This window comes from Balaenoptera acutorostrata, chromosome 10, assembly GCF_949987535.1.
Source record: "Balaenoptera acutorostrata chromosome 10, mBalAcu1.1, whole genome shotgun sequence".
Taxonomy (NCBI): Eukaryota; Metazoa; Chordata; class Mammalia; order Artiodactyla; family Balaenopteridae; genus Balaenoptera; species Balaenoptera acutorostrata.
In genome coordinates, this window is record NC_080073.1 from 31664254 (window position 1) to 31689379 (window position 25126).

The following is a 25126-nucleotide window of genomic DNA, read 5'->3' on the forward strand; positions in this document are numbered from 1 at the left end:
CAGCACAGACGCACATAGATGTCCCTGCCGGTGTGAGCTGTCAGGGGTCTGGGGTGGATGGACATTAGACAGCACACAAGCTCGTAGACAATAATACATCATCACACACGCCATGAAGCAAAGACCTGGGCTCCATGAAAAGAGAGTAAGAGGGAAGCCCCTGATGGGCTGAGGGGGGCCAGGGAGAGAGTGGCATTGAAGCTGAGACTTGGAGGTGGGAGGAAGGAAGAGCCTTGCAGGTGGAGGGAACAGCCATGCAAAGGCTCTGAGGCAGGAACTGAAAGCCAAGCAGTGTGAGGGGAGGCCAGCGGGGGAAGAAGAAGAGAATAGAGGATGTGACCTTGAAGGGGTGGGTAGGTAGAGGCCACAATAAGGAGTTTGGTCTTTATGCCAAATAAAGAGCCTTTGAAGGGCTCTAGTCAGAGCAGTGACTGCCTTCAGAGAGCAACCCGCTTGAGGTCCAGACACAGCCCCTTGTGGAAGATGCTGCTTGAGGTCAAACCAGAGCCTGCTTCATCAGTTGGAAACCATCATACAAAGGTGAGATCTGTCACAATTACGCAACCTTAAATAATGCACCTCCCCTGCTTCAAACGCCAAGCTGGTTGTGAAACTTAATGACTAAGGCAATTTGCATTTATTACAAGATTATTGCTAGGGCTCACTCCTTATTACACACGGAATGGCATCAGTCACTGGAAACACCTGTTCTGAGTTATGCACTTCATCCCCTGCCAATAATGGAAACTTTCCTACCGACCCCTTGTTTCTTTTTCTTTTTTTTTTTTTTTCAGGGAACTTCCCCGACCAGGGATCCAACCTGTGCCCACTGCAGCAGAAGGGTGGAGTCTTAACCACTGGACAGCCAGGGATGCCCCAGGCCCCTTGTTTCTTTTTGTTGCTTTTGGGTAACTCAGCCTGTGATACTTTCGCTCCCCCCGGAATCCCCATCTTGCCTTCCTCAGATTCTGAGGTACCTTTTGTCCCCCACTGGCTCTTGCCCCACCAGCGCCCATGGTGAATGGCTGTGGCTGCCAGTGGTGTCTGGGGCCATGCATCTCAACTCCTGATCCTCATGTCTGCCCACTCATATGACATACCTGGGACTCTTCAGTAGGGACGATGGACAAGGACTAGAGCTTAAGGCTTTGAGGGGATCAGACTGTCCCTGCTCAATCAGGATGGTGTTTCCCAAGGTGGACATAGCTCAAGATACTAAAAGGAATTATGTGAAGAAAAGTGTTCCATGGACAATAAATTCCGGACATACTGTTCCAACATAGTTAAGCAGCTTTGTTTAGGACAGGACTTTTCAGCATTTAATATTAGCATTAATATGCTAATGTGCATTATAAATCTCCAATATATGTGTATCCTTTTTTTCAGGAGCATCTTACAGACTAGTGTCTGGAAGTTCATGCCACAGGAAATGTCATCCATAGCCACTAAATGGCAGAAGGAAGGACACCTCAGAGTGTTCAGTGTGGGTCAGGTCAGTGCCTGCCTTTCCTTCCAGGCTCCAGGCTTCCGGAAGAGATTGTCTCAAACTCCCAATTCCCAACAAGGAAGCCGGACAGAAGGAGGAGCAGAGGGTCTCTGCGGTCCCTGGGCCACCAGTGCAGCCTTGTCGCTCCAGCCCCTCCCATTATCAGTGACTCCTGGGGCTGGGTGAGAGCTGCCTGAGGCTAAGCTGGCACAGAAGGACGTGCTGGCATGGGCATTGTTTAATCAGCTTAAAAGAATAAAAAGCTTTTAGCACTTTATTTTTCTAATTACTAAACAAGTACATGTTTTTGTTAAAAAAAAAAATTCAAACAACACCCAAGTGTATACAATAAAAAGTGGAAGTTCTCTTTTATCTCCTCACTGCCTGGCTGCATTAGGTCTTCATTGCTGCACGCAGGCTTTCTCTAGTTGCGGTGCGCGGGCTTCTCACTGCAGTGGCTTCTCTTGTTGTGGAGCACGGGCTCTAGGCGTGAGGGCTTCAGTAGTTGCGGTGCGTGGGCTCAGTAGCTGTGGCTCTCAGGCTGTAGAGCGCAGGTGCAGTAGTTGCGGCATGTGGGCTTAGTTGCTCTGCGGCATGTGGGATCTTCCTGGACCAGGGCTCGAACGCGTGTCCCCTGCATTGGCAGGCAGATTCTCAACCACTGCGCCACCAGGGAAGTCCTGCAGATTTCTCATTGAGGTGTGGTGTGCCTGGTTTGGTGGGGGAGAAGGCTGACCCGGAGTCAGAGTGACCGGGATCAAATCCCAGCTCTGCAACATGCTAGCTGTGTATCCTTGGGCACAAGCCTCAGTTTACTCACCTGCAAAATGGAGGGACCATAATAAGGACCTGCGGGAGTGTTAAGTGAGATGAAACAGAAAGCACTCAGCAAAGCCCCTGCACTTAGCTGGATTCAGTTAAATCTGACTCTTAGGATTTTACTTCCAGAATCCAGGCACTTTTTAAAAAACAGTTCAAGTCCATGCAGTCAATGTGCTAATTACAGAATGGGGTCAATCTCTTCCGTCTGTTCATGTGATTTTTTTGAAGTCCTCAAGGGCAGTTTCTATATATAGAAACCACTAATCAGAGGTTCCTTTATTTTTCAAATTAATATTCAAATTATCAAACTTAAAAATTCAAAAACACCGGGGTGTCCCTGGTGGCGCAGTGGTTGAGAACCTGCCTGCTAATGCAGGGGACACGGGTTCGAGCCGTGGTCTGGGAAGATCCCACATGCCGCATAGCAACTGGGCCCGTGAGCGACAACTACTGAGCCTGCGCGTCTGGAGCCTGTGCCCCGGAACGGGAGGGGCCGCGATAGTGAAAGGCCTGCGCACTGCCATGAAGAGTGGCCCCCGCTTGCCGCAACTAGAGAAAGCCCTCGCACGAAACGAAGACCCAACACAGCCAAATAAATAAATAAATAAATAAATAAATAAATAAATAAATAAAAGTAGCTATAAAAAAAAAAAGTGCTGTGAATTGCACAAATGATTTTTAAAAAAAAAATTCAAAAACATTAATTGACTCACTCATCCTATAGTTTAGGTTATTTTTGATGCTGGGAATTAAAACCTTTCCCAGGACCCTGACAGGGTGGTTATTGCCTTAGACAGTGTCATGCTTTTGAGTTCAGCTTATAAAAGTTTTTATTCCTGGGACTTCCCTCGTGGTCCAGGGTAAAGAATCCGCCTTACAATGCAGGGGACGCGCATTTCAACTAGAGAGCCTGCATGTTGCAAACTACAGAGCGCACATGCTCTGAAACCTGCACGCCACAACTACGGAGCCCACGCGCCCTGGAGCCCATGCACTACAACTAGAGAAGAGAAAACCTGCAAGCCACAACTAGAGAGAAGCCCGTGTGCCTCAACGAAGAGCCCGCGTGCCGCAACTAACACCTGACACAGACAAAAATAAATAAAATAAATAAATAATTAATAAATCTAAAAAAAAAGTTTTTATTCCTTTTATAAGTCCAGTTGGTATTGTCAGATAAAATACAGGATGCCCAATTAAATTTGAATGATCTAAAATTCAAATTGATCTCGTGTTCTGTATTTTTATTTGCTAAATCTGGCAACTCTACATCCAACAAACTTAAATAATTACCCCTAAAGGTTATGGACCCATTTACAAACATTTTAAACTCCTTTTATACACCTATTTCCTTGTAAAGTTCTTCAGTTTTCTGAACTAACAAAAAAACCATCCTTTTTAATGCTAAGTAATTCTAAGTATAAAAAAATTAAACTTATAAAACACTGTTAACCCAAAATTCTTATAAATGTTCCACAACTGTACAGAAACTTAGTAAGGTTTCAACTTAAAGTTACAAATCTAAAAAGATTCCCCCAATTGCACATTTTATGTTGGGATTACCAGATTGCCAATTTAATAGGTCAAAATCTCTCATATGTTACAAGATCATAAAAACCACATATGTACAAATTCCTTCTTGAAAGACACAAAAAATGTGTACCACACTGACTTCTAAATATTCCTCTGGTCAGAAGATGCCCACTCACCAGGAAGGACAATCACCACCAGCTTTTCACCAGTGACTCAACCAGGCTTATGGCCTGGGCTGTGGCCAAGAGGGAGATTCACATCCCGATGAGCTCAGGAAGCCATTACTTCCTTTCATGTACTATTTGGGATTATCTCCTTAGAATGCCTGGGCATACCTGGCCACAGATTTCATCCAGGATGCTGACTGGATGTATGTTGGCGATACTTGCACGCTTTTCCCGGTGGCTGTGACCACATGCCCATCACTTCAGGAGGGGGTAGTCCGGAGATCCCAACGCTTGGTTTCAAGTTATTCTCATTACCTCCCCTCTTCGCAGAAGAATTTTCCTTGCCAAAGTCTGCAAATCCTACTTGGGTTTATAACTTGATTTGATTTTGTACTTCTTTTGCTTTTCAGATCTTCCTATCTTCCTGCCCAAAGCTCTAAAAGCTATTTTACTTGGACTGAAATCCTACAATTCTTGCAAAACCTTCCTTTCTTGGGGCCACACAACTCTCTCTCATAAACATTAAATAATACCAGGTTGAATCATGGATCTCTCCAGGGGCTTAAGTGCAAGGGTAGTTGACCCATCCCAGCAGACAAGCAACTGCTTTTCCTGGCAACACACTGCGAGTACTTGGTATGTTAAACTGTACACAACAAAACTTGCCTTAAAAATTATGTAATTCAAACCAGACTTGGACTTCCCTGGTGGCACACTGGTTTAGAATCTGCCTGCCAGGGGCTTCCCTGGTGGCTCAGTGCTTAAGAATCCGCCTGCCAATGCAGGGGACACGGGTTCAAGCCCTGGTCTGGGAAGATCCCACATGCCATGGAGCAACTAAGCCCATGTGCCCCAACTACTGAGCCTGTGCTCTAGAGCCTGCGAGCCACAACTACTGAGCCCACGTGCCACAGCTACTGAAGCCTCCGTACCTAGAGCCTGTGCTCTGCAACAGGAGAAGCCACCACAAAGAGAAGCCCATGTACCGCAATGAAGAATAGCCCCCGCTCGCAGCAACGAAGTTGCAACACAGCCATAAATAAATAAATAAATTTAATTTAATTTAAAAAGAAACAAACCAGACTCTATCTTAATTATGCCCATCAGTGTTGTTGGTGAGCTGGAATCTCCGTGTGTCCAGGGATAGCTAGCTGCCAAGTCCCAGTGATGGCAGAAAATCTGGCAGAATTTCCCACTGACCCTGCCCTGCCCCTTCCCCCCTGCAGAAGGCTCTACACCCCAGGTGCCCTCTGGGGTGGACCATTTCCGAGTTCATCAATTTCCAGGAGAAGGAACATGGTATATGACCACAGCAGAGATGACCAGATGTCACAGCTGGCTTCCAGCTGGGTTAAGAGTGACTTTGCAGAGACTGGTGCCTAGATTAAACTGACCAGTTTCCTCACCCGAGTGACAAAAACAAGGGATCCCAAAAACTAGCTCATTTCCTTCATTTCCCTGCGGAATGAAACCCATGATCTTCAGTTCCTCAGAGAAGTGAAAGCAGCAACAAGGAATCCAGTAATTCCTGTTATCTGCAGGCTTAACAAGTCAGCCGAGCCTGAGGCGGTGGCCAGGAGCCCGCTCTCCAGACACTGCCGTCCTCTCTTCAAGCCCTGAAGCCAGAGGAGCCGGGGATGCCTCTGCCGCTGGCCTCCCTGCTGCTTCTCCTCCTCTCCACCCACAGCGCCCTGGCCCTGAGGATCTGCTCCTTTAATGTGAGGTCCTTTGGGGAATCCAAGAAGGCAAACTGTAATGCCATGGATGTCATTGTGAAGGTGAGCCCCCCTTCCTGTCAGAAGGATCGCTGGACACCCTTCACACTCTCTCTACAGCTTTCAGACTTTAAGAGACTCAGGAGGAATTTAACTGAAGTTAGTCCCTAGGGTGAAGGTAGCGTGTGCGTATGTGTGTGTGCGCACCCTATCTCTCTCTACGCCCCCCGCTTTCTTCCTCGTTCTCTCCCCCTCCAGCCATCAACCTTATCCCAACTTCCAATTCTAATCTTTCTCCCCACTTAGATAAGACTTTCCTTGGGTAATCTGACCAATGTCTTGGGACTCTGCTCACATTCCTCTGGAGTCAGTTGACTCTCTTTATTTAGTGGTTAATTTATTTTTGATGCTGGAGCTGAAACCTTTCCCAGGACTCTGGGTTTTATTACCTTAGAAAACCCCAGAGGCACCACATTCTGGTGGGAGCTCCAGGAGCCCTGGGTTCAGCTTCCACCTGGCAGCCAGGTGCGCCGGCTCCGGACGGCCTTTCTCCTCCCTGAGCCCCCCGTGCCTTTCAGCAAGAAAGGGTTATTGTGAAATGTAAATGCAGCACAGGGTTATTGTGAAAATGTAATGAGTCCATGATAAGAGCTAACGTTTATAAAGCCTTCGCTAAGCCCACTATATGCCAGGCACTGTAGACGCTTTATATAAGACAACTCATTTAACTTATGTTAAATAAGCTATGATCACACCTGTCATGTCTTCATAAATATTGGCCATCACCTCTTCACCCGCAATTCCTTCCTCATAAAGCAGTTTTCTTTCTTAATAACAGCTTAATTTTTTAAAATTATAAAGGTATAATTTTTAAATTATAAACTTATAATTTACAAATTAATTTTATTAAATTAAAAATAGTCATTATGGACTATTTTGAAAATACAGAAACATATAAAGAAGTATCCTATCACTTGAAGATAACAGTTGTTGGTACTTGGGTAACTTTGTTATGGGCATTTTTCTACGCAAAAATAAATACATAAATCTGCATCTATTTTGCAGCATGGAGACACCCTGTATCATCAGTTTTGTATTCTGCTTTTATATGAGAAGTATTTCACATGTTATTAATATTCTTTTAAAACACAACTTTTAATGCCTTATGCTGTGTTTGCAACGTGTTTCATTTAATGCTTTCCTATTTGGGGATGCTTAGGTTGTTTCCAATTTTTCTGTTGCAATGCATCTTCCTCTTTGATCTGTGTAAGTAATAATAATAACAATACTTTGTTGTTTGCCTCCTATATGGCTGGCACTGCTCTAAGTATCCATCTGTCCTCTAGCAATCCTGTGAGGGAATGACTATCATTATGCCAATTTATAGATGAGGAAACTGAGGTGTAGAGAAGTAGTAGATACCTTTTTACAATGGAAAACATTCCTCAAAGTGGGAAAACTAGACCAAAGGATTAATGCATTTTTTTAAGGCTTTTGATACATATTCTAAAATGTCTTCCAGAAAGATCTGACAGTGATAAGTGACTAAATCAGCAGGCTGGCTGGATGACCAGCACCCAGCTCTCCTTGGTGAACCCTGCAAGGCTGATGCCATGAGATGCAAGCCTATTTTTTTTTTTTTTTTAACATCTTTATTGGAGTATAATTGCTTTACAATGGTGTGTTAGTTTCTGCTGTATTAACAAAGTGAATCAGCTATATATATACATATATCCCCATATCTCCTCCCTCTTGCGTCTCCCTCCCACCCTCCCTATCCCACCCCTCTAGGTGGTCACAAAGCACCGAGCTGATCTCCCTGTGCTATGCGGTTGCTTCCACTAGCTATCTACTTTACATTTGGTAGTGTATATGTGTCCATGCCACTCTCTCACTTCGTCCCAGCTTACCCTTCCCTCTCCCCATGTCCTCAAGTCCATTCTCTATGTCTGCGTCTTTATTCCTGTCCTGCCCCTAGGTTCTTCATAACCTTTTTTTTTTTTTAGATTCCATATATGTTAGCATACGGTATTTGTTTTTCTCTTTCTGACTTACTTCACTCTGTATGACAGGCTCTAGGTCCATCCACCTCACTACAAACAACTCGATTTTGTTTCTTTTTATGGCTGAGTAATATTCCACTGTATATATGTGCCGTATCTTCTTTATCCATTCATCTGGTGATGGACACTTAGGTTGCTTCCATGTCCTGGCTATTGTAAATAGAGCTGCAATGAACTCTGTGCTATATAACTCTTCTTGAATTATGGCTTCTCAGGGTATATAATGCAAGCCTATTGATGGAAGGATCCAGACTTGGACATAGTCTTCCTCCTCTGTCACTACACAGGTGCATCCTCAGCCCCCAGCACTTCTTAATGGCTGCACAGACCAGTACTGGTGGCTCTCTCTTCTATGCCCTTCTTGGAGAGGAAACTGGAACATATATGTGCTCTGGAAACAGGACCAGTGGCATAATACCCCTGCTCCATGTCTTTGGAGAGGACGAAATTAACACTGGGGATACCCTGTCCTTGAGCAACAAATTCCAGCCCACCAGGACCCCATACACAGAAAGGTCCCTGTCGTCTCTAATGGGCTTCGGCTTGGTCTGCACCCTGGTTTCTAGGTTATTGCTCGCCCTGAAGGAGCCTCTCCTGCATTTTTACTGAGTTCTTCCTCACCTCTCAGGGCCTTTTCAAATGCCTCCTCTTCCTTGGAGACTTTCCTGATCCTCTGGGCAGATGTAATTAATTATTCCTCAACACTCTCACAGCTCTGACTTTTATTTAGCACAACTTTCATTTGCCTTTCATTGTAGCTAGCTCTTTGCATTTGTCTCTCTCACTGATAATGAGTCTTTGAGGGCGGAACTATATTTTAATAGCTTAGCATGCTGGGCTTTGCAGTCATGTAAACCTGAGTTCAAATCCTACTCTACCACCTATACCGGCTGTGTGACTTTAAACTAGTTACTCAATCACTCTGAGCGTGGTTTCCTCCTATGCTTAATGAGCTAAAAATCGTAGTCATCTGATAGGGTTGGTGAGGCTCAGAGTAGGCTCACAGTAAATGTTATCTCTTACAGTTATTAACATTATAATTATACCTCTTTATTTCTGCAGTATCCAGCCTGGTATTTTTCACTTACTAAGGGTTTAATAAATATTTACTATTATTATTATTGTAATTATTCAAGCAAAGCCAAGAAGTAGGATGTGCAGGGGTCATGACCCTGGGTTCTGGACTTGGGTTGCCTAGGTTCACATTCTGCCTAGCCACTTTCTAGCTGGGTGACTTTGGATAGTATCTCAGCTTTCCCAGAAAGAACCTCAGGCTCTTTGTCTTTAAAATGGACATGATAATAGTACTTTCCTCAGGGAGTCCATCATTTATTTCAGAGAAGTTAGTTAATTTAACAAAGCATGCAATTTGATACTTAAAACACAGTGCCCAACAATAAAAAAACAAACAACCCAATCGAAAAATGGGCAGAAGACCTAAGTAGACATTTCTCCAAAAAAGATGTACAGATGGCCAATAGGCACATGAAAAGATGCTCAACATCGCTAATTATTAGAGAAATGCAAATCAAAACTACAATGAGGTATGACCTCACACCAGTCAGAATGACCATCATTAAAAAGTCTACAAATAATAAATGCTAGAGAGGACGTGGAGAAAAGGGAACCCTCCTACACTGTTGTGGGAATGTAAATTGGTGCCACCACTGTAGAAAACAGTATGGAAGTTCCTCAGGAAAGTAAAAACAGAATTACCATATGATCCAGCAATCCCACTCCTGGACATATATCCAGACAAAACTATCATTCAAAAAGATACATGCACCCCTATGTTCATAGCAGCACTATTCACAATAGCCAGGACATGGAAACACCCTAAACATCCATCAACAGATGAATGGATAAAGAAGATGAGGTATTGAATACATATACACAATGGAATACTACTCAGCCATAAAAAGGAATGAAATAATGCCATTTGCAGCAACATGGGTGTAACTAGAGATTATCATATGAAGTGAAGTAAGTCAGAAAGAGAAAGACAAATACCATATGATATCACTTATATGTGGAATCTAAAATATGACACAAATGAACCTATCTATGAAGCAGAAACAGACTTACATACATAAAGAACAGACTTGTGTTTGCCAAGGGGGAGAGGGAAGGGGAGAAATGAGTGGGAGTTTGAGGTTAGTAGATGCAGACTATTACATATAGAATGGATGGACAACAAGGTCCTACTGTATAGCACAGGGAACTATAGTCAATGTCCTGGGACAAACCATAATGGAAAAGAATATTAAAAAGAAAGTATAAAAAAAAGAATGTATATATATGTATAATTGAGTCACTTTGCTGTACGGCAGAAATTAACACAACACTGTAAATCAACTATACTTCAATTAAAAAAAAATAGCAACATAGTATGTTATGTTATAGTAAGTGCCCAATAAAAGATTTCATTATTTGTAGTAAATGGCCTCACACCCCTGGGAATTCTCTCTCTGCAGGTCATCAAACGCTGTGACATCATACTCCTGATGGAAATCAAGGACAGAAACAACATAATCTGTCCCACACTGATGGAGAGACTGAACGGGTAAAGACAGGGCCCCTGGACACTCTGTCGGCTCAAAGCCAGGTGCAAGGGCATCTGAAAGTCCCTGGGAACTGAAACTAGTGTGAGAGCCAACACTGGCCCAGACCACCAGGTCACGTGGCCAACACTGCCCAGGCTTTCAACTTTATTAACCATGGTCCTGAGAACGTTCAACCAGCTAGTTTTAACATGATAAAGCAAAAGAGGGAAACGGGTGAGGAGTCAGGACCGAGAGAAATGAAAGAAACAGACTAGAGGCTGAGCTGAGAAGTACTGTTACAAAGAAAAGATTGCACGCAAATATGAAATCATGATATGCCTACAGGCTGGAATATTATGTAGCGATTAAAAGTCATGGTTACCACAGAATAGGTTAGAGCTAAATATTCCAGCATGGAAAGATGGCTACCATATACGTAAAAAAAGCAAGTTCAGAATTGTAGGTAGAAGAGCCCATTTTAGTAGTCACACTACATCATATATGAATGAGGGTGTGCTTGAGTTTGCATCGGCATAAAAGACAGGAAGGACGTGCTCAAACTGTTAATAGTGGTTACTTCTGGGGCGGTGGTGGGTATGATCGGAGGACCATTGTGGAAGGGGTGTGAGAAGAAAATGGGGAACATTTGCTTTTTATTTTATATACTTCTGTATGATTTGAATATTTGACAAAAATTCTGAATTGACTTTATAAATTAAAATTTTATAAATGAATGTCCTCGAATAGCTTTAAATGATATTGGGTTATATTTATGATTTATTTCTCAAAGAATAATCACCCCAGAGTGAGTTAAAAATGCATATTCAAGGGCCCCCGTCTATTAATTCTGAGACACACTGATTTCTTAAAACTTCTAATATAATGTTTCTTTTGTAGATATAAGATTAAACAATAGAGTATACAATAGGTACCAAGTTCAATTATGTAAAAAAGCAAAACGAAACAAAAAACATATAAAAGATTCAAAGGCAATGAACCAAAATGTGGACAGTGGTACAAATTTACAAGGAATTTAATGTGATTTCTTCTTCTATATATTTTCTGTATTTTCTGAATTTTCTACAATGAGCATGTTACACTCTCCCTTCCCTTTTCTTATGAAATATTTCAAACATAGTTAAAAGCACAGAGGAGATAACAAACAGCCCTGTACACCCCCATTCAGATTGAAAAAACAGTGATATCTGGCCATTATTATATTATATTATAACCCAAGCTCAGACCACTTGGGTTTGGATTCTGGCTTTGCCATGAAGGGCAAGTTACTGAACCTCACTGTACCTCATTTTCCCCATCTGTAAATGGAGATAATAATAGAACCCACCATCTTCCTTCCTGGGACATGGCGATAATTAAATTTAATCATGCATGTAAGTGGTTGACCTGTGCCTGGTATGGAGCAGTGGTGACTAAACGTTGGGATGTTCATTACTAGTCAAAGTAAGGGAATTGCGATGGCAGGTGATGGTCCAGAGGGCCGTAAGAAACAGCTACCTTTAATACCCTAACCAGGGTATCACAGTTGCCAGGCATCCTGTTAATCAATTTACATGTGCTATTTCATTTCCTCCCCACAACAACCTGTAGAGTAGGTACCGTTACTGCTTCTCTTATAGCTGAGGGACTGAGGCACAGAGAGCAGGGACCTGCCCAAGGTCACCCAGGCAGTAAATGGCCAAACCTACCTTTGAACCTGGGTCGTGTCTGCCTCCAAGGCCAATGTTCTATTCTGAGCCCCCTCAGCCATCCTTGGAGTGGCCCTGGCCAGTTTTCAGAATTATGGGGGACGGAGGGGACGGGGGCTCCAGGCACCTGCCCGCAGTTGGTCTGGATTAAGTCCTCCCACCCCCAGTGGTCTCGGTTCTCCCCAACCTCCCTAGACTGTGCCATGGACTCCAGCAGAGCCAGGCCTGTTTGTCTCCTGATTCCCTGTAAGCCAGGAGGGGCCTTCGTCACTTCACAGCTGAGTCATTGCGAATAGTTTGCCAGGACTTGGCAAGGCTAGATTCAGAACAGGGCCAGCCTTCCCAAACTGGAAGCCCAGCAGAATCCACAGTCTGCACTCCTGGGGCTCCCATGACCAGATCTGCCTTAGAATATTCATTCCCAGGAATTTCTGTAGGGTCTAAGTTGGCCCCTAAACACTCTGCTTTTTTCCAACGGAACCTGAGAGTATGCCACAGCTTAGACATGCCCCAGATCTTCTCGTGGGAAGATGAAGTAGAACCGCGTCAGGCTCTGCCCAGGGTGGAGTTATCAGCAAGTTTTTTCAACACATCTGAAAGTCAAGTTTCCCTGATAAGGGTGAGGGGTAGGATCAATGGGACTTCACGACAGTATCCTCAGCCCCCAGGACAGAAACAATAGCTTGATTTGGAATCATAGTTCCAGGGCTTGTGAGAAAATGCCTGGGGGTTTTCAGAGCAGAAGAGAATGTCCAAAACAATGTTACTGGGAATCCTGCATGTGATAAATGCTCAGGAGTGGTGCATGGACAGGGTGACCTGGTGAGGTGTACTCGACCAGGAAGTATGAGGTGCAGCCCAGCCATGGGCCAGAACAGTGTTTGGGGCTGATCGTGGCCTGAATCTTTTATGGTCTCAGTGGTGTCCCACAGGTACAGGCCAAAGCAGGTGGATTTGGGGGTGAGTAGGATCTGAGTTCAAATCCCAGCTTTGTACTTGCAAATTATAAAAACGGAGTAACGACAGTACCCACCTTATAAGAACAAGAAATAACGGCTGTAAAGATCCTGGTAGATGTTAACAGTCCCAGTCAATGGTGGCCCTTCTTATAAGACTCAAAGCTTATGATGAACAGAAGCCCTCCTACATGACGTCACGGGAGATACAGAGGCAGACAGGAAGGAGGGGAACCTAGGCAGTAGAGAAATGTTTGTTCTTTAAGATGCAATGTAAACTCTTTTTTGTCTTCCAGAAATTCAAGAAGAGGCAAAACATATAACTACGTGATTAGCTCTCGTCTTGGAAGAAACACATACAAAGAACAGTATGCCTTTCTCTATAAGTAAGTATAAATTATGCTTCCTGGAACATGGTTCACTTATCAATTATGACTGTGAATAGAATCAAAATCTTTTCTTTAAAACCAAATTTGGATCTCTAACCAGTTCTCAATATTGATCAAAATAATTGCTGTCAAAATCAGGGCTGATGCAAAGTATTAACTCTTCAAAACTAATCTACTGGTTGACTCAGTGACCTGGTCAGGAGAGTGAAGAGTTCTTTATTCTTCATGGTCAAGTCCTGGCTGGGGATGGAAACCTGAGTTGCCCAGCATGGCTGCTCTGGGACTTCATATTCTCATCTTCTTCCTACTAATAATTTGTTTTGAGTCTGACCTTTAAGTTGTGAGTTCCCTAGATAACTAGTATTGCTCAGATCTTCAGCTCCCAAAGGGCTCTGGTCCTTGAGAAGACTTGACTGAGCCTTGTTCTCAGGCAAAAGATCCCTTCCAGCGCTCAAGCCTGCAGGGGAGGCCAACAGAGCTGTGAGAACCTACGTCTCTGCTTCTTGAAAGAAGGAAGAAGACAAGCAACTCACCTGGGAGGACTTTCTTTTTTTTTTTTTCTTCTAGGGAAAAGCTAGTGTCTGTGAAAGCAAGCTACCTCTACCATGACTATCAGGCTGGCGATGCAGATGTATTTTCCAGGGAACCCTTTGTGGTCTGGTTCCAGTCACCCCACACCGGTGAGACCCACAGGCCCCTCTCACCCCTGATATCCCCAGCGATCCCATAAATGGGCAGCAGCCCTGAGTGTGGGCTGTGATCCCAGGGTTTATACAGCATCTTTAGTGAGGCATCAGGCTTGAGATGACCATTAAGAACTTCTAACACTTGCATGTAGAGGATGCAGTATAGTTTGATGACACCAGGCTGGGTTCTCAGAATGCCACGACTCAAGACTTCCTCAGCTAAGAAGCCACTTTCTTGAATCAGTGATAACCTTACTCTCTTTGGGGCATTTAGGCCGATGGAAATTATTTACAAAAATCCCTTAGTTCCAATCAAGTACAGCTATTCCTTCATTTGAAAAATTCGAGCAATGGCCAGCAAAGATGATCTCCCAACCTAGAATCATACTGTCCCTCCAATACCCACTGAGCAATCTCCCCCACAGACTGGTGGTGGAGAGGAAATCCAAAAGACTGCAACCTGATCTCTGACAACAATAGTACTTGTATTAGTCACTAACAATTATTGATCCCTGATTAGCGCCAGGTTCCTGTAATCTTTGCAACACCCTGCAAGGTAGCAACTAGGATTATCTCCACTTTACATTGGAAGAGACTGAGGTTCAAGTAGATGGAGTCACTTATTCAAGGTCACCCAGCAGTTACTGAAGTGGACGAGCCAGGGTTGCAACTCAAACTAGCATCTCGGGAGCCCACACTTTTTACCACCATGCAACCCTCAATGGACAGTCAAGAATTAATTTGGTTTATAGACTGGAACTATATAGAATCAAATATTTTTTCAACACCCACTACATGTCAGGCTCTGTTCTGGGCACTGGACAAGGCAGACGAAAGGTCCCTGCCCTTGTGAAGTTATGTTGCAGCAGGGGAGACAGAGAATGACCAAATAAATATATGCAGAGCTGTACATATGAACACCTATATCTATACTACACAAATATTAACATCTTGAACTATGAAGTTCACTATTTTGGCAGAGGGTTAATTAGCTCAGGGGCAGAGTATTTCAGGAAAACAAACATGGGAGAATGGTAGGAAATTCCCAGTAGGCAAAAAAACAAAAAGAATGAGGAGATGGGGGCTATTGAGGGCAAGAAATGCCTTTCAGAGAGCATGTTCAATAATCGTCTTTGTCATGCACACAACTCACATTTAGCTGACCTGGCAGTGTTAGGAGAGGCCCTCCCCACCAAATGATTATTTCTTCTCTGAGAGAGTCCTCAGCCTTTGTGAACTGCTGAACAAACCTGTTTGTCTGGAGCTTCCACCCTTCCCTAACCCTCCTCCGCACACACTCACCCCTGCTGGGATGGCACTACAGCTGTGTCATGTCTGGAGTCTTCTATCTTGCCCAAGGAGGCCATTCATCTACCTTTTCTTTCCTCCATTCATTCTCTCATTCATTCATTCATGTATTCAATCGACAAACATTTCTGAGCACCTCCAATGTGCTGGGCACGGTGCTAGTAGGTGCTGGAGCCAAGAGGGTGAACAAGACAGATAAGCCTGCTCTCACAGAGCTTAGGTTCCAGTGGGCCAAACTAAGGAGCCAAGCAGGTAATTTCAGAGCATGAAGGCAGTAAGCAGGGTTCACTGAATAGCGGGGTGAGGGGCCACCTTAGGGCAATCAGAGATGGCCCCTTGGAGGTGACAACGGCTGTGACCCGAAGAAGCCAGTCACAGAGAGGTGGTGGAAAGGCATTCTGGAGGGAGGGCACAGTGAGCACACAAGCTCAGAGGTGGGAAAGGAGCTGGGGTGTTTAGGGGACCAAAAAGAGGTTGGGGAGTGGAGAGGAGTGAGGAGAGTGAGAGACAGGCTGCTGGACCAGGGTGTGGTCCTGGGGACAGGCTGCCGGTCTGAGTCCCGGCTCCCTGCTGTGGGACTTGAGCAGTGATCACTCAACAGCCCCCAGCTCCTGAGTAGGAGTGGGGACCCAGGCACAGAACAAGGGAAAGCCCGAGGAGGAGGCATTCAGAACGACACAGGTGGGCAAGATGCCCACATTCCCTCACTCAGGCTTCCTCAGTCCCTCCTGGTGGGGGAGGATTTTAGACACTCCACAAAGGACCACTTTGTGTTTTAAACAAACTTTTCCAGGCTTTTTTTTTTTTCTGATTACAAAAGGAGTATAAACTGACAAGCCTCAATTTTTTAAATTAGAAAAAACATTTTTTCTTAGTACAAAGCCAAACAGCCTTCATATTTTTTAAAAATAGAAAATACAGGGTTTTTTAAAATGAGAAAATAAAAACACCCCCAATGCCAGTGAGGAACACTGTCTATCAGCTTTCTCTTAGCCACGCAGGGCGAGTCGGAGAAAAGAGGCTTTCGTGTGCTGAGAATAGCTGCCTTATGACCCTAAGATCATTCAAATCTCAACCACTGGGCCCTCTGGAAATGCGGGGCCCCAGACGACACAGTCCGTGCCTTTTGGGGGGACAGCCTGTTTCCCTCAAGCAGTGTTCGTGGAATCTTGCCAGAGGAAATGTGTGACCTCCGCCTCTTTCCTGTCCCTCAGCTGTCAAGGACTTCGTGATTGTTCCCCTGCACACCACCCCTGAGACATCCGTTCAAGAGATTGACGAGCTGGCTGATGTCTATGTGGATGTGAAACGTCGCTGGAAGGCGGAGGTGATGACCCTCTGTGTCTGCTGGATTCCCATTTGCAGGGGCAGAATCTGGTCCCTGAGAGGCACGGGTGACTCTGAGGGAGGGTGAGGAGGCAGGGCCTGTGCAGATCACCACCACTTTAGAGCCTCATTTTAGGCCTTTCCTCAGCCCTAAATATCTTTCTGCTGAATCTGCGTGGGTACCATCCATGTGGGTCTTGGGAATTCATACCCTGCTCCACTAATAATGGCTGCCAACATTCACTGAGCAAATGAGTAGCTGGTGCTGGGCACTATGCTAAGGCTGGACATGGACAAGTTTATTTAATCCTCCGAATAGCCTGATGAGATAACTATTTTGATCATTCCCACTTCACAACTGAGAATAGTAAGACAAAGAGAGGTCAGGAGTCTTTCAGCTACAAGTGACAGAATCTCAAAATGGCTCATGAAAAGGAAGAGCAATTTATTGGTTCAGGCATAGCTGGACCCAGGGTTCAGACAAGGTAATCAGGGCTTGTCTTGTCTCTCTCTCCATCTCTTGACCTTCCTTTCCCCTGGGTGGTCTCCATTCTCAGGCTGGCTCCACCCTTGGGATGGTAAGATAGCTGCCAGCAGCTTCCAGAGCAACTGACAAATTTTCTGCCTCACAATGTAACAAATACCCTGGGACTGAGTCTCATTGGCTATGATTGTGTCACATGTCCATCCCTGAACCAATCACTGTGATCAGGTGGTTGAGATGCTCTGATTGGTTAAGTCTGTTTCAGCTCTACCCCAACCTCACAGACTAGGGTGGAGGAGGGAGGTAGTTTCCCAGAGAAATTAGGGGTGCTATTCTCACAGAAGGGGAATACATCCACCATCCCGCTCGGTTTCAATTATTTCCTCATGTGGACAACAGGGATGCCACCTCCTGTGGCTGCGAGGCCTGTGAAAGCTCTTGGCAAACATGGAAGTGCTTCAGAGGGCTCTTCCTCATTCCTCTTTTCTCCTTTTGAGATGTGACTCCAGTGACCCCCTTCCTCCTCCTCAGTTCTACTGCTCAAAGTGCAAAATCAGTCAAATAAAGTGTAGACACAGAGCTAGGGCATGGTGCACACAAGGGGTATATTTCATTGCTTATTTGTTCCTAAAATTATAAATTCCATTCATTCATTCAGCAAGAATTTATTGAGCATCTGTTAAGTGCCAGGCACTGGGGAGCCATCAGTGGCACAAAAATGAACAAGAGGGGAAACTCTTGCGCTCTGAGGGAGGGCCCTTCAGTGAGGCTGATCAGGATTCAGTAGCCTAGAGCAGGTCACTTTACCCCTCTATCCTTTTTCCACGGGGCTGTCAAAGGTTCCTTCTACCTCCTGGTGTTTATTGTAAGATTTAAATTAAACTTTAGAAAATGTTTAACGCTGAGCCTGGCACACAGTGAATGCTCAATAAATCATGCCTATATTAATAGAAGCTGGTTGACACTCGGGTTAAGGATGACATCCTGTCCTCAACTGCGCCCACCGACCTCAGGGAAAAAAAACCATGATATCCAAGGTCAAAATAAAGTGTTTTTGACGAAAACTCTAAAGTCAGCAACAACGCCAAACAATAGCACAAGCAAGGAAATCTGCGTTTCCTCTTGAGGAATATTAAAATTCTGTTTCAAGAGCCCTGCAAGGAAAAACACTTCCAAAATAGAATGCGCTGATGGTGGCCTCGGGGCAGAGGCGGACAGCTCATTCTATCACCCCCCTCCACCCTCCACTTAAGCCTCTTCTCACTTCCTCAACAGGCAAAATTTCCACAGGAGTAAGTTCCTAGCTTCAAAACAGGAGAGAAAGAGCAGTGCCAAAGCTTTCAAATATACCACCCGAGTTCATTTTCCCTGCTTGGAAACAAAAGGCATCAACTCATTCATATGTTTACACCTTACAGTAGTTTAAGCCAGGGACAAAAGAAGTGAGGGAATAACTGAGCTGGATTCTTCCATCCCCACCTAAATCTGAACCCCAAATTAGAGAGATTTGGTGACTAAGAACAGGAGGGAGCAGGTACAGCAAACATCCTTCTTCCCACTGAGAACACACTTCTTTGTCATACTCGCCTGTCAAATACTCATCAGAACTGTGACTCAATTTTAAACGGTGGCCTCTTCTTTTAAAAAGCAAAATGAAATTAAGACCCTTTATTATTTTGCTAGGGCTGCCGTAACAAAGTACCAAAGACTGGGTGGCTTAAACAACAGAAAATTTATATCCTCAAAGTTCTGGAAGGCTGGATGTCCAAGACCAAAGTGGCAACAGGGTTTGGTTCTTCTGAGGCCCCTCTCCTTGGTCTTCCCTCTGTGCCCATGTCCTAATCTCTTTTTATGAGGACACGAGTCACATCAGATTAGGGTCCACCCATATAACCTCATTTTACCTGAATTAGCTCTTTAAAGGTCATCTACAAATACAGTCACATTCTTAGGTACTGGGGGTTAGAACATATGAATTTGGGGGGACACAATTCAGCTGATAATAGAACTCATCGTTTATTGGGTGTGCGAGGTGGAGTCATTGCTACCAGTTCTGCCTGAAAGCATTAGACAACAATGCCTACAGGTGACAGTTTCGAATCTTGTCTTTCAGAATTTCATTTTCATGGGTGACTTCAATGCCGGCTGCAGCTACGTCCCCAAGAAGGCCTGGAAGAACATCCGCCTGAGGACCGACCCCAAGTTCATTTGGCTGATCGGGGACCAAGAGGACACCACGATCAAGAAGAGCACAAACTGTGCCTATGACAGGTAGGCGGCATCTGCCAGACCACCGCTAGCCCACACGGTGCTTGGTGTGCATTGGAAAAGGTGGCCCCCTCTGGGCAGATGAAGCTCTTGGCTTGGAGAGCTGAGCCGATTAGACTTTAAGCTTCTCCGCTGGGTACTTTGTGCAGCATGCAACCTGCATGGCCATATATGGTGGCCTTGGTCACTGTAGCTTAGCAGTGGCAAGTGCAGGCTTTGCTGTCAGACGGGCCTGGGTTCAAATCCTGGCTCTACCACTTAATATGTCTGGGACCAAGAGACTTAAGCTCTCTGTGTCTTTGTTCCCTTACCCGTAAAATGGAGATGGTAGTAGTGCCTCACTCATACATGAAGACTAAACAAAGTAACATGTATAAATCTTCACATGCAATGTCTGGAATATGGTAAGTGCTCAATATATTCATTAGCTGTCAATTATTCCATCACAAAGACATACCACAGTTTATTCACTCAGTCCTGTGTCACGGGGCATTAGGTTATGACCAAGGGTTTGCTATTAAAAGCATAGCTGAAATGAACATCCTATATATGCATTTTGTGTTTACTTATGATTTCCTCAGGGTAAGAGTCTAAAAATGAGACTAGTTAGTGCAAGGAAATTTACACTTCTAATGCTTTTGCTATACACTTTTTTTTTTCTTTTGGCTGTGCCTCACAGCTTGCGGGATTTTAGTTCCCTGACCAGGGACTGAACCCGGGCCATGGCAGTGAAAGCGCCGAGTCCTAACCACTGGACTGCCAAGGAATTCCTACCCATTTCTAAATGCAAATATATACATTTAAATAATAGCATTCTCTGGTATTTGTAAAGCCTCCCTGGAGATTTTCAGTCAGCTTTCAACTTTGCTCCTTAAGTCAGGAGGGAGGTGAGGGGGACCCGAAGCGTGTGAATGTTCGTGACTGGTACATCCACAGCGGACACCACAGGCCGCAAAGTCCCTAGGAGCCCTGTTCCCAGGAGTGGTTGCTGGTCCCCAAGCTCAGTCTGCACGAGATGGCCATCTGCAAGCAGACAGTTTCCATTTCTCTAGTTTTTTTATAAATTTATTTATTTATTTATTTATGACTGTGTTGGGTCTTCGTTTCTGTGCGAGGGCTTTCTCCAGCTGCGGCAAGCGGGGGCCACTCTTCATCGCGGTGCGCGGGCCTCTCACCGTCGCGGCCTCTCCTGCTGCGGAGCACAGGCTCCAGACGCGCAGGCTCAGTAACTGTGGCTCACGGGCCCAGTTGCTCCGCGGCATGTGGGATCTTCCCAGACCAGGGCTCGAACCCGTGTCCCCCGCATTGGCAGGCAGACTCTCAACCACTGCGCCACCAGGGAAGCCCCATTTCTCTAGTTTTGAGTTCTGATTTTCGTTTCCATCCCATGACCTCCTCTGTTCCTGTTAGAGCTTTCAGGGCTGGTGCGCCCTCTGCAGACGTCATCACTCCTGCTCCCCAAGGTGGAAACAGCCCTGGCCCTGGGGAAAGTAGAACCAAGGTGGGAAGTTACAGGAGACTGAGCTTCCTGGGTACCTGCCCCCTCCATCCCATTTTGAGGGGCTGCAGCAAAGCTGGTTGGAGAGGGCCACTCACCCACTCGCCCACTTGCACATGCCAGCTGTGTGGCCTTGGGCAGGTCAAGTCCCTTCCGTGGTCCCATTCTTTATCCGTGGCAGAGGAGAGGGAGGTGATCGAAAGTAATGGAGCAGAAGAACAGTGAATCCCAGGGAAAGATGGATTAGATGGGGTGGCGGAACAGGTTAAAAAAGGTGTTTACTACAGGACCCCCAGTTTTACGCACTTGTATGCCAAAGGATGGCAGGATTACAATGTGCTTTTTTAAACATTTATTTCTTGTTTTGCTGCTCTGAATTTTCTCTGTTTTCCATAACAGTATATATCTTTTATGGTTTGTAAAAAGGCATATGAGGGGAGAAGATGAAACGGCCTCAATTCCAGTCTTTGTTCTGTGTGCAAATATTTATTGAACACTTTCCATGTGCTAAGTGCTAGTGGACAGGCCGAGATGCCCAGAGCTGGCTGGGCACTGGCGCAGCCTCAGGGAGCTTAGTGTGATCCGCAGACTCACACAGAACTAGCAGAAGTCTGAAATGGGGGAGCCTTAACTATGCTGTTCTTGACTCTCTGGGTCTGAAAGGATGGCTTCAAGAAATCTCCACCCAAGGGACTTCCCTGGCGGTCCAGTGGTTAAGACCTCTCCTTCCGACGCAGGGGGTTTGATCCCTGGTTGGGGGAGCTAAGATCCCACATGCCTCACGGCCAAAAAGCCAGAAAAACATCAAACAGAAGCAATATTGTAACAAATTCAATAGACTTTAAACATGGTCCCCATCAAAAGAAAAAAATCTTTAAAAAAAAAAAAAAGAAATCTCCACCCAAATGCGAAGAGTTTACTTATGGAGATTAGTTAAAAATTAACCAGGTGGTGTTGGTCGCAAACAAAGGAAACCAGGTCAGCTGGTCGGAATCAGGCAAAGCTCATTGGACAGTCATGGGCTGGCAGTTTAACCCAGCTTGTCATTCTTGAGCCAGTCAGCTGGGGCCATGTAGACCCCAACCACATCACCACACTCGGGATACATTAGATTCCATTTAACCACCACGTTCCCATTTTCTGTCATCACTGCAAAGCAACTGTACTATGGTTTTTCTCTATATTTGTCTTTAAATCTATTCATTTATTACTGAAATAAATATATTTTAAAAGGAAATTTCATAAAGCTAAGGTAAGAAAACAGCACCACTTGCCATAAATAAAAAATAATTGTAAAAGTAAGCCCAGTGAAAACCGAACAATGTTACATTATACCTTAATTCTCTTGTCTGCAGAATGCTCTCTCTTGGTCAAAATAGGAGCTTAGGGAGGCATTAAAGATAAACCAGAACCTTTCTCCATAATTGAATCAGGAAAAGTGAAAATAATTGCAAAGGGAACATCTTTTCAGTACGCAAGCCATTGCAATGTGCTGTGATGTCCATGTCTCTTCTACCGCCAGGGTTCCCTGCTCACACAAGGGACACTGTCCTGGTGCCCACAGATCACCGCAGAGCTGACCCTGTTTCCCAACCATAGGCACTGTCCTGAGGGTCTCTGTCGGGGAGGGGGAAATTTCTGCCTCAACCCCTCTTGAGTTCTTATGGCTGGACTATAATAAAATTGACACAAAACCAATTAATAGGAGAAAAAGAAACAAATCTTAATTTGTGCACATGGAGGTCTCATAGAAATAGGACCTAAGAAGTGGTCAAATCGCAGCAATATCTTTTTTGATCTACCTCCTAGAGTAATGAAAATAAAAACAAAAATAAACAAATGGGACCTAATTAAACTTAAAAGCTTCTGCACAGCAAAGGAAACCATAAACAAAACAAAAAGACAACCCACAGAATGGGGAGAAAATATTTGCAAATGGAACAACTGACAAGGGATTAATCTCCAAAATATACAAACAGCTCATGCAGCTCTATGTCAAAAAAAACAATCAAAAAATGGGCAGGAGATCTAAATATACATTTCTCCAAAGAAGACATACAGATGGCCAAAAGGCACAGGAAAAGATGCTCAACATCACTAATTATCAGAGAAATGAAAATCAAAACTACAATGAGGTATCACCTCACACCAGTCAGAATGGCCATCATCAAAAAGTCTACAAATAACAAATGCTGGAGAGTGTGTGGAGAAAAGCGAACCCTCCTACACTGCTGGTAGGAATGTAAAGTGGTACAACCACTACGGAGAACAGTATGGATGTTCCCTAAAAAACTAAAACTAGAACTACCATATGATATAGCAATCCCACTCCTGGGCATATATCCAGAGAAAACCATAATCCGAAAGGATACACGCACCCCAGTGTTCACTGCAGCACTATTTACAACAGCCAAGACATGGAAGCAACCTAAATGTCCATTGTCAGAGGAATGCATGAAGAAGATGTGGTACGTATATACAATGGAATATTACTCAGCCGTAAAAAATAATGAAATAATGCCATTTGCAGCAACATGGGTGGACCTAGAGATGATCATACTAAGTGAAGTAAGCCAGACAGAGAAAGACAAAAATCATATGATATGACTCCAATATGGAATCTAATTTAAAAAAATAAAGACACAAATGAACTTATTTATAAAACAGAAACAGACTTACAGATATTGAGAACAAACTTACGGTTACCAAAGGGGGAATGTGGGATAAATCAGGAGCTTGGGATGAACACACACACACACACACACACACACACACACACACACACACACACTACTATATATAAGATAGATAACCAAGAAGGACCTACTGTACAGTACAGGGAACTCTACTCAGTATTTTGTGATAAGCTATATGAGAAAAGAATCTTAAAAAGAATGAATATATGTATGTGTATAACTGAGTCACTTTGCTGTACACCTGAAACTAACATGACATTGTAAATCAACTATACTCCAATAAAATTAAAATAAAAAAAAAGAAGTGGTCAAAGCAGGCAGCTTTTATACTTTTTAAACCAAAAAAACAATACATTTGTGAGGAATTGAGAGGACAAAGAAGCTCAGGTTTTGGATTCTCAATGAGTGAAGAATCTAAAGAGAATTTGGGCTTGGAGTAGTGAATTAAAGAAGTAACAAGGTTTGTTCACACAGCCTTCTTGGCCTGAATTCCCTTTCTCTGGGGATAAGGGTGCTGGTCCTTCCTTCTACCTCCAGATGCAGGGAGTGCATCTTTCACAGGGGAGATTTATTTCCTGCTTTCAGGGAGACCGACAGGAGGGTCAGAGTGTCCCTACTGCATTAGCTGTTTAAGTAACTTTAATTCAAAATAATCAATATGCCATTGTGGCATATTTTGGGGTGGCCCCCCCTGAGCTTCAACACAAGCTAAAACCAGGGCTGGACTTTTGAACTCCATGTGAAAGTGCCAAGCGGTTCAGTCATTCTAGATGCCAAGCAGGAAGCCTGGTTTGATCTCAGAAATCAACAGGGTGGATTAATGTGACTATCTTCCCTCTCCTTCTCCAGGATCGTGCTTAGAGGACACGAGGTTGTCACCTCTGTTGTTCCTCAATCAAACAGCATCTTTGACTTCCAGAAAGCTTACAGGTTGACCGAAGAGAAGGTACAGCTGTCATCTTGTTTTTCTGTGCCACCGTCCTGGGAAGATGGGTTGGTGTCACCCAGTGGTGGTTCAGGTCACCAATGGAGATCTGACATTGAGCCACTGGACCTTGAGTCTCAAAGTCTATGATTCCGTGACTTGAGGACCTGCCTCAATTTCTGACTGAACTGGTGCAGGGACAATGCTCCCAGTGCATGTTCTGTTGGGTGACTTGGGGCATTTCATCCTGGGCCTCCCTCAGCTTGAATTCGTTCATCACTAAAATGAAAGTGTCTCCTAATTCCCAAATTTATCTCTCTTTTCTCTTTACAGGCCCTGGATGTCAGCGACCACTTTCCAGTTGAATTTAAACTTCAGTCTTCAAGGGCCTTCACCAACAGCAAAGAATCTGTCTCTCCAAAGAAGAAAAAAAAGACCAGTCGCGCCTAGATACAAGGGTGCCATTTTATTAACCATTTCTTGCCTCTACATAAAGCAGCTCCAATAGGTATGAACTGTTCCCGGCGCTCAGGAAACAAGACTGGCCCAACTGCT

At 44.5% G+C, this 25126-nt stretch overlaps 1 protein-coding gene across 1 annotated transcript; it reads left to right on the plus strand.

Moving 5' to 3' along the window:
- The first annotated feature begins 5349 nt into the window (after positions 1–5349).
- On the plus strand, positions 5350–25021 carry DNASE1L3 (deoxyribonuclease 1 like 3). The gene is made up of 8 exons (XM_007192328.3): positions 5350–5786; positions 10261–10349; positions 13288–13377; positions 13948–14060; positions 16589–16701; positions 19298–19455; positions 24496–24592; positions 24905–25021. The coding sequence occupies exons 1-8, from the start codon at positions 5646–5648 to the stop codon at positions 25019–25021; spliced, it is 918 nt and encodes a 305-aa protein (XP_007192390.1). The 5' UTR covers positions 5350–5645.
- Positions 25022–25126: the final 105 nt, after the last annotated feature.